General features: G+C 49.8%; 2 protein-coding genes across 4 annotated transcripts in view; one reads left to right on the top strand and one right to left on the bottom strand.

The window, feature by feature from the left end:
• The first annotated feature begins 1,611 nt into the window (after positions 1 to 1,611).
• Positions 1,612 to 12,329, top strand: LOC119269231 (receptor-like serine/threonine-protein kinase SD1-8). 3 transcript variants are annotated; one of them, XM_037551023.1, is made up of 8 exons: positions 1,617 to 2,608; positions 2,801 to 3,356; positions 10,399 to 10,530; positions 10,607 to 10,779; positions 10,951 to 11,161; positions 11,241 to 11,478; positions 11,564 to 11,714; positions 11,798 to 12,329. In XM_037551023.1, exons 1-8 carry the CDS (start codon positions 1,868 to 1,870, stop codon positions 12,107 to 12,109), a joined length of 2,514 nt encoding a protein of 837 aa, XP_037406920.1. In that variant the 5' UTR covers positions 1,617 to 1,867; the 3' UTR covers positions 12,110 to 12,329. The 3 variants fall into 3 exon arrangements, with proteins under 3 accessions (XP_037406921.1, XP_037406920.1, XP_037406919.1); XM_037551022.1 differs by having other exon boundaries at positions 11,238 to 11,478; XM_037551024.1 differs by lacking the exon at positions 11,564 to 11,714 and having other exon boundaries at positions 1,612 to 2,608; positions 11,238 to 11,362.
• An 872-nt stretch (positions 12,330 to 13,201) lies between these two features.
• The window catches only part of LOC119269232 (nodulation protein H-like), a 2,832-nt gene continuing 1,645 nt past the window's right edge, over positions 13,202 to 14,388 (bottom strand). Inside the window, exons 3-5 of the mRNA XM_037551026.1 lie at positions 14,031 to 14,210; positions 13,688 to 13,843; positions 13,202 to 13,604 (exon numbers count right to left, since the gene is read on the bottom strand). Of these exons, the coding sequence (XP_037406923.1) occupies positions 13,437 to 13,604; positions 13,688 to 13,843; positions 14,031 to 14,210 (504 nt within the window). The 3' untranslated portion in view covers positions 13,202 to 13,436. The remainder of the gene's footprint in view (positions 13,605 to 13,687; positions 13,844 to 14,030; positions 14,211 to 14,388) is intronic.

Below are 14,388 nucleotides of genomic sequence, written 5' to 3'. Positions count from 1 at the left end.
CGGTCATTGATCGATCCGGGGCTGGCGTCATCATCACCGTCACGGAACCGCGACGTCCAAATCGGACGACACCGCGTGAAGGAGGAGCCATTCTCCTGCCGTGCAACCGTCGCGTCCAAACCATACGTCGCGTGAAGGAGGAGGAGGAGTCTCCGATGCAGCCGGGCAGCAATGGCGTCTGGTCCTCCCCGCCACTAAGGAGGAGGAGTCCTCCCTGGCGTTGTCCGAGGTGCCCCCGCGCCTCAATTATTACCTCAAAGGCATCGGCGCCTACAACGCATCATCACCAAAGTGCAAAGTAGAGGTATAGACGTGCCACCCAGAGCGGCGCAAGGCGGCATTTGCCAAGACCCGAGTGGTGTTCTCCATGGTGTCGGCCTATGTGCTTGCATACTCGAACTCGCGGAGGCTTGGGCCCTAGAACTGTCCTAGACCACCGTCGAGTCGGACGGCTGCCGCTGGCGCCCGGTCGACATACAACTCCCTCCAAAGTGCATGCGTATTTTGGTGGCCTGGCAGGGATGTCGTGACGCCTGGCGGGTCTTTCGCCAGTGGCACAAAAATGAAGACGATGGCACCTGGCCTAGTTTTAGTTTGGTTTAGTTTAAGTTTAGGTTAAATTTGTTAAATATCATCAGTTTACATGTAATATATGGAACTTGCTTTAAGTTTCGTCTATGTTTTGTGTTTGATCCATTTCAAATGGACCGGAAATTTGATGGCTCCGGTTAGATGTCCTCTACCCCACCGAATGTCCGCGGAAACGTTCGTGTCCGTGAACATTTGGTGATGTCCATTTAATGATCCCTTTTTTGACAAATGATGAATTTTATTAGCTCAAAATGAAGCATCAAGGGGATACAAACATGCTGAGCAACATACCCAGTCTCTGCATAACTAGTATGCTCACAGCCAATCCCAACACACACGCATAAAAATTACACCAGCAACTAGCAAAGTCAAACAAGACCAAAGTTATGCATGATGAAAAAAAGAACTCTTAAGCGATAGAAACAATGATCAACAATCTACAACAACAACCATATCCGCACCTACAACCACTTGACAACATTGGTACACCGAAAAGGATTTCCAACAGCAACGCCTTCAGGAAGGGAACGGACGTATAAGCGCCGCCGTCGCCGGATCCAGCCATCAAAGGCTAGATCATTGGTTTTCACCCTGAAGAACAAGTCCGAGCAATGCCTTCAACAAGGTAACGACACAATAAGCATCACCATTGCTAGATATAACCAATAGAGTCAGACCTCGGGTTTTCACCCGGAGCTTGAGACTGATACTATCTATGTGTAGGTTTACTGGTCCCTTCGTATTTTGTGCCTAACTTTGACAGTAGATTTGACTAACAATTTTTTTTGAAGCACATTGACTAACACATTATAAGTTGCATGTCACAAGACTTGTATTGTTGGATTCATATTTGAGGTTTCCAATGATACTATTTTTAGGGTATAGAATTATTTTTTAATACTTAAATCAAAGATCAAATTTTGACAAGAAATGATGTATGTGTCTAACCGGAGACATGAGCCACAAAAGACAGAAATAAACTCTCCCGGCCGACTCCCTGTCTCGAGTCCTTATTTTCGTATTACTCAATGAGCTCTTTTACCCAATCTGTACTGAATTCCGTTGCAGAAATCGGAGATTCTGGAGCTCCAGCGTTCTCTACTAAAAGGAAGAGTTCCTGTCCAGGTTCGCAGTGAGCAGCCACTCTGCACTCCACGACGACATGCAGCAATCCTCCACCAACGCCCTATCCTGCAGCTACCGTCCCGAACGCCAGCGCGCGTGAGCGTGACACAATCCACAGTGTCGTGGTGGCACCGCTCCTTCAGATCGAGCCATGGCGTCGTTTGCTTGTTACCTCGTCCTCCCCCTGCTACTCGCGTCCACGGCATGCCATGCCAGGGACGCCGTCACGCCGGGCCGCCCGCTCGCCGCGAACCAGACGCTGCTCTCGGTCCCCGACGGCAAGTTCGTGCTCGGCTTCTTCACCCCGCCGGGCGCCAACAGCACCTACGTCGGCGTCTGGTACGGCAAGGTCTCCGTCCGCACGGTGGTCTGGGTCGCCAACCGCGAGCGCCCCATCCCCGGCGGCGTCGCGGACAACCACGGCGCCACGCTCTCCGTGTCCGCCACCGGCACGCTCGCCATTGCCACGGCCAACTCGACCGTGGTGTGGTCGGTCAAGCCGGCGGCCGCGCTGGCGAGCCCCGCGGCGCGGATCCTGGACAGCGGCAACCTGGTGCTCGCGGGCGCGGGCGGCGGCGTGGCGTGGGAGGGGTTCGACTACCCGACCGACACGCTGCTCCCGGACATGAAGCTGGGGGTCGACCTCGTGAAGGGGCGGAACCGGACGCTGACGGCGTGGAAGAGCCCGTCGGACCCCTCGCCGGGCCCCGTGGTCATGGCGATGGTCACGTCCGGCGACCCCCAGGTGTTCATCTGGAACGGCGACGACCTGGTCTGGCGCTCCGGCCCCTGGGACGGCGTCCAGTTCACCGGCGTGCCGGACACCGTCACCTACTCCGACTTCACCTTCAGCTTCATCAACAACGCCCAGGAGGTCACGTACAGCTTCCACGTAAGAAACTCATCGCTCATGCACGCACGCACGCAGGCACACGTACTCCCTCTGTTCTGAATTGCTTGTCGTAGGTATGGATGTATGTAGATGTATTTTAGTTCTAGATTCATCCATTTCTGCGACGAGTAATTTGAACGGAGGGAGTAGTACACTTCTCACGGCTCACCTGACGGCTCGGTAATCATCAAGGTGCACAACGAGTCGATCATATCGAGGCTGGGGCTGAACACCACGGGGAACAACGGGGTGCTGCAGCGGTCGACGTGGGTGGAGGCGGCCGGGACGTGGAACCTCTACTGGTACGCGCCCAAGGACCAGTGCGACGCCGTGTCGCCGTGCGGGCCCAACGGCGTGTGCGACACCAACAACATGCCCGTCTGCTCCTGCCTGCGCGGCTTCGTGCCCAGGTCGCCGGCGGCGTGGGCGCTGCGGGACGGCCGGGACGGCTGCGTGCGGGCGACGCCGCTCGACTGCCGGAACGGCACCGACGGGTTCGTCACGCTGAGGCACGCCAAGGTGCCGGACACGGTGCGGAGCCTCGTGGACATGAGCCTCAGCCTGGAGCAGTGCCGGCAGGCGTGCCTCCGGAACTGCTCCTGCACCGCCTACGCCAGCGGCAACGTCAGCGCCGACCGCCGCGCCGACGGCTCCGGCTGCGTCATGTGGAGCGCCGGGCTCACCGACCTGCGCGTCTACCCGGACTTCGGCCAGGAACTCTTCGTCCGACTCGCCGCCGCCGATCTCGGTACGCATACTCTGCATTCTACTACAATACATACGCCGCGTTCCTCCATATACGTACGTATCTTGTATTCTAACTTATAGTAGTATTCCAAAAAGAAAAACATTCGTACGTACGTGCGTACGGGTTAGAGCACATTTCACCACATTCGCATTACATAGTGTTCGCTCAAAACAAAACATTGTGTTGGTATCTAGAAAATGACTTCAGTATATTTCCAGCGGTATGTATGTGCCCAATTATTGCATATCTAAGTGGCTCAATCAAATTAAAAAAAAACAAAGAAAATACTTGCACGAATCTTAGTGTAGAATCAATGACATAGGACTTAAATATGCAATACTTAGAGCATATCTAGATATGCTTTTGAATAACTGTATTTTCGATACCAACACTATGACCTTAGTATATAAAAAAATAGCTTTGCTAAAGCACATCTAGATGTGCCATAAAATATTGTACATTTGGGTCCTATGTTATTGATTTTACATGAAAATTCGTGTGGGTATATTTTTTATTTTTCTTTATTTATACATTTTATTGAGTTACTTAGATGTATATGGCACATCTAAATGTGTCAGCCCCATAAAATGTATATTTGACATATTATAGTGTTGCCTAAAAAAATACTTCAACCATCAAATAGAAGCATCTTTTATCACAAATATACAAGGATTGCATATTTTCATTGATAGGCAAGAGAGAACAATCATACAGATAAGAAGGGAGGCACCACACTCAGTTGGGCTCAGCAGAACAAGGGGTGCTGAGCCCTCTAACACACATCAAACTAAACACGCCTAGCCCATCTCATAGGACACATAACACAAAAGACCACACCACAACCAAAGCCGGGCCAACTGGAAGCACGACCAAACCATGGGGCCAAACTGGATCAACGTACCCTGCACCCAAGCGCCAAGTAATTCTTGTTTCAAAAAAAGCGCCAAGTAATTGCAAGTGGTCAGCAGAAACTAGTCGGGCCCAACGAAGGCGCTGTCCAAGAGTCGCCACCAACGGAGTACATTGCGCCTCAAAGGCTCATGTCACGGCAGCGAGTTCACCAAAAGGATTCGAGGAGCCACGGCGGCGCCACAAGACCTGCCCCAGTGTATTGCACAGAGACCAAAAAAGGGACTGATTATTTATAAGTAGCCTAAAAATAGGTATGGGGCAAGTCGATTTTTGAGCAATCTCGGATCGAAATCAAACAACTGATCTTCTTACCTCAACCTCCCGACCGCACCTATTTCGGTCCGCCTAATCCAGCGTCGGGTGGGACGCCTGTTGCTACTACCTCCGTCTCGGTGAATAAGTCATTCGCGTAGTTTTAGGTCGACGATTTAACTATTTAAATATGTATTATATGTAACAAAATATATATATTTAAAAACTACATCCGTGTAGAAATCTTGTGATATACTTTTCATGACATATAACATATATTTAATTGCTCAAATCGATGACCTAGAACTACGCGAATGACTTATTCACCTAGACGGAGGTAGTACCATGTGCGCCTCGTGACCTCCCCCACCGTCGTGCTGCCGCATTCCCCAGCCACCCCTTTGAACCTCCCCGGACACCAGATTTCTCCAGCGAGCCCATACACCCATCTGAACCAGTCAACCCTCGAGCCCCCTATATGTGCGTCGTTGCCGGCTTCGGGTTGCTCCTGTCCAAGGCCTCCTCGACATCACCGCACCTCGCCACGGGGGCGCCATCTTCGGCCTTAGGGCTGCGCGTCGTCTTCTTCCCGACCCCACTTACCCGAGTTGCAAATTCAAGCAATTTACATATGGCTGTTGCGAAAAAACAAATGGGGCTCCGCTCGTTTTCTGTTAGGGGATCATGTTAGATGGCGAGAGCCACTGTTGCATTTTGTACTGTAGCGCGTCCTTTCCCTTGCATTTCTCTCTATCATGAGCCCGATCTTACGAGAAAAAAGGAAAGAAAAAGGGGGTGCTTAAGTTGGACAGGGACCAGACCACAGCCAGCCATCGCTCCATGAATTGGTCCCGAGAGCTTTTAGTCCCGAAAGCAGGGCCATTCATGCATCCGAAAAAGGCGCAGCGCAAGCTTTGATCTGCACAGCGCGGCAAAAAGCTCAACTATGCGAGCTAGTAGTAGTACGGTGGAACAGGCGCCGCCACCGAAACGAGAGGCTCCACGACTCCAACCGTGCATCTCACCTGACCCAAGGTCCGAAATTTCTAGTGGAACGTACGCACCCTCGTTACACTTTTGTTTCACAAGCTTCGGGCATACTCCTACGTAGCATATGCTCAGTAGTCGACACGTTGATCCATTTCTGTTGGGTCAGAGGCATCGCGTGTGAATGCTTGCATGCCATTGGCAAGCAGATTGGTGGCGATCGCTCTCGCAAAGGCATCTACTGCGCCCTCGCAAATCGCTCCGAATTTGCCCGATTGGGACGGCAAACCGATGGGGAATTGGAATTGGGGATTCGGCCACTCAGCTTGTTCTGACTTCCGTGACATGGCGACGTCGGTCGATCGGCTTCTCGGATCAGGAGCGCGTCAAGGTCGGCCGGCTGCGGCGGGAATCACACCTGGTCTGTGAGGTCTCCGTCGAGCCTCAACGTGTATCTCCCCCCCACGCTCAATGCTTTGATAGTACGTTCTCTGTCTGATGCCACGATCGAAAGGACGAAGAAGACGGGCAGCATGCGATGCGACGGGGTTTCCTCTTTTTCCCAAGGGAATCAAATGCTCTTTCGTGATGTGGCCCGGGGTGAGTCCGGCTGATTTGGACGTGTGGTACTACCACACTACACTACACTAGGGAAGGACCAATGTTGCATGCATGGCCTTTGTAGGCCACGAGAGGCACGTGGAACGTGGCTAGAATCGTACCACCAGTTGGTAGGTCTTTTTCTTTTTTTGAGGGAGTTGGTGGGTGAAATTTCGCTAATGAGGATAAAGCTCTAGTGATAAGATGCTCCTTGCCAACTGAAAGATGGACAGGGTTATGCAGTCTTCCTCCGTAAGAAAAGCTATGCAGCCTCCACTCTCTACTGCTTCGTGCTTATAAACCTTAGAGCATCGTCAACCGTTGGCCCCTCATACAGCGATTTTACGCGTCCCCTGGAGGCGAGCCGCGCTTAAATCGGCGCGGGGGCGAGCGGGTTCCCAGCCGCTCGCCCCAGGATCACCCAGGACGCGTTTTTTAATTTTTTTAATAAGCTGAATTCGGCGAAGTTAGGCTAAGATTGGGCAAACTTGATATTCATATTAAACATGTTCGACGTTTTACATAAATTATTAAAAAAATTAATCTATGGGGTGAAGAACTCGATCAGCGCGACGAAGTCGCCGACGTCGCCGCCGTCGTCATCATCGGCGGCGGCCTTCTCCTTCTCGATGGCGCGGCCGCCCCTGCTGGACCCCTGCCCGGCGTCTCCATGGCGGACAGGCGGTGGCGGCGCGTCGTCATCGTCGTCGTTGTCCTCGAGGACGACGATACCTCCCTCGTCCCAGCCACGGCGACGAGCTTCGAACCGCGCGAGGGCGGCGCACTGGCGCTCCTTCTCCGCCTGCAGCCAGTCGTCGCGTGCCCATTTGAGGGCCGCCTCGTCGTCGAGCGCCTCCTCCTTCACGCCGCCGGCGAGCCGGGGCTCCGTCTTCACGACGGGGAGCCCTGGCTCTGTCTTCGGCTTGACGAGTCGGGGAGGGGCCGAGGACGAGGCGCGGCCGCCGCCTTCGTTGATGAGGATGCCGGTCGGGCGGGTGCGCCGGCCGAGCGAGGTCTTCCTGCGGGCTCGGCCTTGACGCCGAACACCGCAGGAGAACCAGAGGAGTGGGACGAGGAGTGGGAGGAGGAACGGGACGAGGACGACGAGCCAGAGACGAACCTCCTTGGCATCCATTGCCTGGCGGGGCACCAGAGCGGCGGCCGGCCCTCGAGGGTATGTGAGCGGCGGGTTGTTGCCGCCCTCGAGGTGCGCGAGAACCTCGCGGAGCGTCCGGTCGGGGACGGACCACCACAGTCGTTGCCCCTCGCTGTTCCACCGGCCGCCCGCCACCACCGGTGCCCCGTTGAAGGAGGCGAGGCGTTGCTCCTGACGGTGCTGGAAGTACGCCGCCCACGCCTCGTGGTTGTCGGCGGCATACTGCGGGGAGGCGCGCTGCTCCTCGGTCAGCGACGACCGAACGCGGTCGCCCTCGCTGGCGAAGTGATCGGGGCGCGCGACGACGTCCGGCAGGGGGGATGGGGACGTCTCCGGCGCTGAGCCTCCATCATGTCGGCCCAGCGCGCGTGTCTGGAGGCGCCGGGATGTTCGCCTCGAACAGCAGGTACGCCTCCCACGTCTGCAGCGAGCGGCGGCGAAGCCGTTGGCCGCCGCTCCATCGCCGGGGAACCGCTCGCACATTGTCGTGGATGGGCTGGGAGAGAGGAGAGGTTCGTCGGCGGCGGAGAGAGAGACAGAGAGGTTCGGGGGCGCTAGAGAGAGACAGGGAGCACGGCGTCTGTGGTCAACGGCGGGGGTGGGGCGATGCTTTTTATAGCCGCCGGGGAGGCGTGGGTACGCGGGGCGGGGAGTGAGGCGGCGTCGCGCCGTCCGTGAAGAGCCGCCCCGTGAGGAATCAATGGAAGGCTGACCAGCGGCAGCCTTGGCATTGATTCCCTGCGGAAAACCGAGGCGTTCGCGAGACGACGAGGCGAGTGTCGCTGACTCGACGGGCCCGCGGCTCTTTCGCGCCAAAATCATTTCGCCCGGTGCCCCCGATCGCTCCCAGCACGTCGGGTTCGGCCTGGGTTCGCCGACGTCAATTTCGGTCCGAACCGGTAAAAATTGGACTTCTGGGAACGCGACTGAGCCGATTTTTATGTGCCGACGCGAAAAAATCGACTAAAAAGGATGTCTTGGGGGCTCGGCTGAAGATGCTTTTAGCGTGAAGCCCGTGCAGCGTGCCATGGATTTGGTTGGCAGTCATGAGGCAACAATGCTAGGAATTAGTTAAACGCTTGCTCGTAGAAACTTGAGCCGCCCTCCCGAATGAGGCCAAACCCACGACGTCGGCAGTAACGCAGCCTCTGCGGAGCGGACCAACATGCCATGGGTTTTGGACCTTTTGATGCTCCACGACGTCGACGTCGGCAGTGGGCAGTTTTGGACTTTTATGCTCTTCACAAATGTACATCAAAAGGGATAAATACCATCTGCTAGATAGTACTTCTTTGTATACTTATACCCATTCATCATGAAGTTGCAAGTTGGAGTATCGTCACTAGCAAGTCTAGCAAAAAAATGAGACCGTTGCAACACGTTAATATCATTGAGAGTACCCGGCATACAAGGAAAACAATGCCAAATACATAAATTCTCGGATGCTACGGCCTCTAGCACAATTGTTGCATCACGAGACTTGCCACAATACTGCCCGTGCCATGCCTTCGGGCAGTTTTTCCGAGTCCAATGCATGCAATCAACGCTTTCTAGCATGCCGGGTCAACCTCGCTTCTCATTTGCTGCCATCAACTTTATTGTGTCTTCCTCGTTGGGTTCACGAAGATAGACAGGACCACAAGACTCGAATCATCACTTTGGCAAATCTACGCACTGACTCAATTATAGTATCGGCATAGTCAGCTGGAATACCATATGCAATCACACGCATAGCTACGGAGATTTTTTTTGATAGGCACTAAAACCCAACAAGCCCGCGACGTTTCTTCTTTGAGTAAAAAACCGGCAGTTGGCTTCGCAAGTTACGAAGAGTGATCAGCGCAATTGATACATTCTCCGAGAGAGGTGCGGCGAATATGTTGGATTGTCCGTGAAGTAGTCTTGCATCAACATCATATTCCCGAGATGGCGGTTGCGAGGGATGCAAAGACGGCCGACGGTCGAACCTCGCTGTCTCTTGCGGTTTCGATCCTCCACCTCCTTCACGGCTACGACCGCCACAACCATCTGCTGACGATGGCGCTCGAGCATCGATTCGACGTTCGAGTCGTCGGACGAGCACGAATCCTCGAGCAAAAGTTGCTCGCACGGCTCAAATCCATCTACAAAAAAAAACGCATCGGCGCTCGCATCAACGAAACTTGTGCGACCGAGCTACAAGGGAAAGAAAAGAGGCTCACCGGGGCGGCATCGACCGATGGCGGCTCGGCGAATCCGGGGCGGGGGCCGACCGGTGGCGGCTCAGTGAATTCGTGGTGGGCAGTGGCTCGTGGCGGTCGATCCAGGGCGGCGGCGACGTCGCAGTGGCTTGGCTCGTCGGATCCGGGGCGGGCGCCGGGCGGCTACGGGGAGCGCACGCGCCGAAATGTCCTACTAACCGCTTTCACGGGATACAGGGCACCAACAGGGCGAGGAGTTAGGGGAAGGGGGGCTTTGTTTTCGCAGATCAAGGGAGGATTTTACCGCGCCCATCAAAAAAAATTACGGGTCAAACGCTTTTATGGTTTCTATTCAGGACATTTTATTCGTCGAAAACCATAAACTGATGATTATTTTGTGAGTCGGGATGTTTTAAGGGATCTGCTAGAGATGCTCATAACATGGCAGCCACAGCAAATCTGTTGGAAACCAAATCACCATCACCATAGGCAGGCGTCCGACACCCAGCTTCCGTGACAAGGTTATTAATCAGCCAAAACGTGGTCGCCGCAGCAGCGTCTTTTTGGTAGGACGGGGCCTCCACAGCCACAAACCACAAAACGTGGTCGGGTTGGTCGCTCAGCACCACTCGGCACATGCAGAGCTACAAAGCGTTTTAGGATTCAATAATTACAGTAGTAAAAGCCAGACAACCAAATCTGCCAAAGCATCAGCAGCCCGGGCCCGGTCAGGCATCACTTTGCTTTATTCATTTGCAACTGCAAGCTGGTCCGATGTGTAGCGCCAGAGCTCTTGGGGGCATCTGAAGCTCGCACTCAGGCCTCGGCTGCTGAAGCAGAGCAAAGAGCATGTGACATCTTGGGATGCTCATAAAAGCATCTGTTCCTCTAGAACTCCAGATGAATGTGCAGGCATATGCATCCTCAAACTAACCGTTCATGGTTTATCACACAGGTATAACAAGTAAATCCAAGAAGAAACACGTAATAGTCGCAGTCGTCGCCAGCGTCTGCGCGCTGGCATTCCTTTTAGCAATCGCTGGTGTTTTCTTCTGGACAAGAGGGAAGAAGAAAGCAAGAAAAACAGGTAGCATCCAGTAGACTTTCGACTGAACTAATTACATGACGTTTCTGAATGCTATTCTGACTTTGTATGGCTGTAGCATCGAGTAAATGGAGCGGCGGTTCACGGAGCACTCCCCGCCAATACGATGGAAGTAGTCACAATGATGACTTGGAACTGCCAATATTTGATCTGGGGACAATTGCAGTTGCCACCGATGGTTTCTCCATCGATAATAAGCTCGGCGAGGGTGGCTTTGGACCAGTATACAAGGTTAGCATTTTATATGGCATATCTACACAATGCATATTGATGAAACAATAAGCAACATCAAGAACACTAATTAATCGAAAGGAACAACATAATCATTTTAAATCAACAAACTACGGCAATTTGAAAACTCTGATCTGCTAAAGTTTGAAAGCATCTCTTTCAAAATTACAGGGTAAGCTCGAGGATGGACAGGAAATAGCTGTTAAGACACTTTCAAAAACATCCGTACAGGGTCTCGATGAGTTCAAGAATGAGGTTATGTTAATAGCTAAACTCCAGCACCGGAACCTTGTCCGGCTTCTTGGCTATAGCATTAGTGGACAAGAAAGGCTACTTATCTATGAATACATGGAAAATAAGAGCCTTGACTACTTCCTATTTGGTAACCTCTCAACCTTTCACTTTCTGACCTCAAATATTGTCTGACAAAATTACCAACATGTGTTTGCATATGTCAGCAGAAAAGTCCAACAGTATCCAACTTGATTGGCAAGTGCGATACTCTATCATAGAAGGCATTGCTCGAGGATTACTGTATCTCCACCAGGACTCAAGATACAGAATCATCCATAGAGACATGAAGGCAAGTAATGTTCTTCTAGACAAGGAGATGATTCCCAAAATTTCTGACTTCGGGATGGCAAGAATGTTTGGCAGTGAAGAGACAGAAATAAATACGTGTAAAGTCGTTGGCACATAGTAAGTATGATAACAGGGAAAACAAATATTTGATTATACAAATGAGTTTCCCAATATTAATCATATTGACGTGGCTATTCTGTAGTGGCTACATGGCTCCAGAGTATGCAATGGATGGAGTCTTCTCAGTCAAATCAGATGTATTTAGTTTCGGCGTATTACTGCTGGAAATAATAAGTGGTAGAAGAAACAGAGGGGTGTACTCCTACTCAAATCACCTAAATCTTCTAGGACATGTAGGAACATAGTCATCCATACATAAAAGTTGTGTTTCTCAGTTAAATTTCAAGATAACTTCGTCAGGTTTTTCATTCTGCAGGCATGGAGCTTATGGAACGAAGGGAAAGGCGTAGAATTAGCAGATGAAACCATGAATGGCTCGTTCAACTCAGATCAAGTACTCAAATGCACCAGAGTGGGGCTCCTGTGTGTGCAAGAGAACCCAGATGATCGTCCATTGATGTCTCAAGTGCTTATGATGTTAGCTGCTACAGATATTGCCACATTGCCAACTCCTAAGCAGCCTGGTTTTGCAGCTAAAAGAATTCAAATGGAAACAGAGACGTCATCAAGCAAACCAGACAGCAGCATATTCGGCAGTGCGACTGTTACCATAATTGAAGGTCGATAGGAAGCTAAGCTGCTTATTGAACTTACCAGGGGTTCTATATTATAGAATGAGGATTAGTACATTACTATTTTCTTATCGATTGTGCATCTGGGCAAAAGGGACTAATGTTGTTTTGAATAATATCACATACTAGAATGAAGATTGCTTCAGCTCAGCAGTCATTTTAAACTGTGGTGGTCATTGTTGACAAGTAACAACAGAAAGTAGGAAAGTTCTGTTATCTGGTATTATTTTGAAGTCACAAATCAGAATGAAGATTACGTCCGCACAGCAGTTATTTTAAATTGTAGTGATCATCAATGAAATGAAAGTAACAGAAAATAAAAAAGGTTCTGCTACAAGGCAATATATTTCAAAGCACCTCACACCATTAATATTCCATGTCCTGAAGGTTTCAAACTCTTAATTCCTAAGGATATTTTTCTTATCTTTACTTTATTTTTAAAATAGAAGAGACGAGGGTTTTTTCTAGCCATCAGCATATTGTTTCAGCTCGGTGGGAACCCAATTATTTTCCTCAGGATCTCTTGAATGAAATTAGGGAACAAAGTAAGTATATTAGATGGATTTAAATAGAATTTCTAGTATCTCCTATTCTAATTTCGCAAACAAATCACAACTAAAGCAAAATCAGGCACCAGCACCTGTGCAATGTCGGATTAATAGTCCTTGCAGTATATCAAGTTCTGACACAAAATTGAGCACTCAAATAACTTTGAACAGTACTTAAGTATTTGTACTTGGAAATCATAATCGTATATTTTCCCATATTATGTCCTGAAATCATGAACATCTAATATCCAATAATAAATTAACTACCTTAGATCATCAACAGGTCATGTCTTATTGGACTATGTTTCCCCATTTATCAGTTACAGCCGTCAGAATCTACAGCTATCCAAACATCGTCATACAATAATCAGGAACAGTGAAGTGATACCTAAACATAATGTAATCATCAACCACTTATATATTCTGATCTAAGGGAAGAGGTTTTGGTGTAAGATGATCATAACTTTGTATGCTCTGATGTAATAGGGTATCCCCTTGCTCTACTTTGCGATCCGTGTCCTGGAGACTAAAAGCTTAAACTGGGCAAAAAAGCCTTCTATCTGAATTTAAAAACTTTGTATGGTAAGCTATTAATTTAATCAGCTAATTTATATATATGTTAGGACGTCAAATGGAAACCAAATGAGCCCTTTGGATTAGCACATGATGGACACAAGTGCCAACTTTGGCTTACTCTGCTAGCTATGGCAGGGGAGAAAGAAGGGGTCAAAAGAATGAAACTCACTACAACATTATTTACACCTAGCTAATTTGGTCATCTTCGACCATTCAAGAAGCTCTGGTATTGAGTCCCATTCAAAGTATTAGAAACATCAGTCCAATTATCAATATGATCACGCAACCGTTTAGTATGGATTTTCACATGCCGACTGGATAGCTTCATCTTTGGCAATTTCAGAAAATCCAGCACATCTGTAAGCTTCTGAAAGAAAGCAAAATAGATGTTACCGAGAGAAATAAATGTTGATTAATTCCCAAACATGAACATAATGCAAGAGGGCTCACAGTGCGATTGCTGACCACATCCTCATAGTACAGGACAATACTCCGGATCTTCTTGAAACTCACTAAACCATCAGCTGCCAACTTATCAGACCTTTTCAGTTCAGCAATCAACGATTTTGTGTCTATTGTTGGCTTATACTGAGCAAGAACATCAGCCTGCAGAGAAGAAAAATGGAGAATTTTTTAATTCTGCGGCACATCCAAAATAGCACAGAAGATAAAGTAGTTAAAGGTGCGCTAAGATGTAGGGGGGTCATCCTTGATTTGTGATACCAAAATTTGCAGACATAAAATAAAATTTATCACACTGTGGGCTGTAAGATCAAGGGGAAAAAAGGTGAACCTGGCCTCTGTGATGCACATGAGCTTTGTGAGTTCCATTTAGTTGCTTCGTATTTCTATCATAATCATTTGCCAATATAGAGACATATCGCTGCAGAAGGTTTCTTCTTAAAAGGAAAATTAAAGACACACCCCTTCGGTTGAAATATTCAGCTATCTCTTGATGATGTTTCATCAGACCCTGTAATTCCACAAAACAATCGTATCAAAACAAGTAAACCAGGCCGGCTAAGATTATCGGAAGAGATGCAGCACATTAAATAATTACAGTACAGAAAATACTGCTTACGAACAAATCAAAGGAAAACCTGATTTACAACAAACGTTAGATTTCCTCAAAGACAAAGTACAAAGAGAGC

This window comes from Triticum dicoccoides, chromosome 3A (assembly GCF_002162155.2).
Source record: "Triticum dicoccoides isolate Atlit2015 ecotype Zavitan chromosome 3A, WEW_v2.0, whole genome shotgun sequence".
NCBI lineage: Eukaryota > Viridiplantae > Streptophyta > Magnoliopsida > Poales > Poaceae > Triticum > Triticum dicoccoides.
The sequence above is the reverse complement of the archived record's forward strand: the minus strand, read 5'-3'. Positions and strand labels throughout refer to the sequence as shown.

Coding starts and splice junctions, on each gene's coding strand:
- LOC119269231 (XM_037551022.1), top strand. CDS start 1,868: ATGGCGTCGTTTGCTTGTTACCTCGTCCTCCCCCTGCTACTCGCGTCC. Junction 10,780..10,950: donor GCTTTGGACCAGTATACAAG/GTTAGCATTTTA, acceptor TCAAAATTACAG/GGTAAGCTCGAGGATGGACA. Junction 11,162..11,237: donor CCTTGACTACTTCCTATTTG/GTAACCTCTCAA, acceptor TGCATATGTCAG/CAGAAAAGTCCAACAGTATC.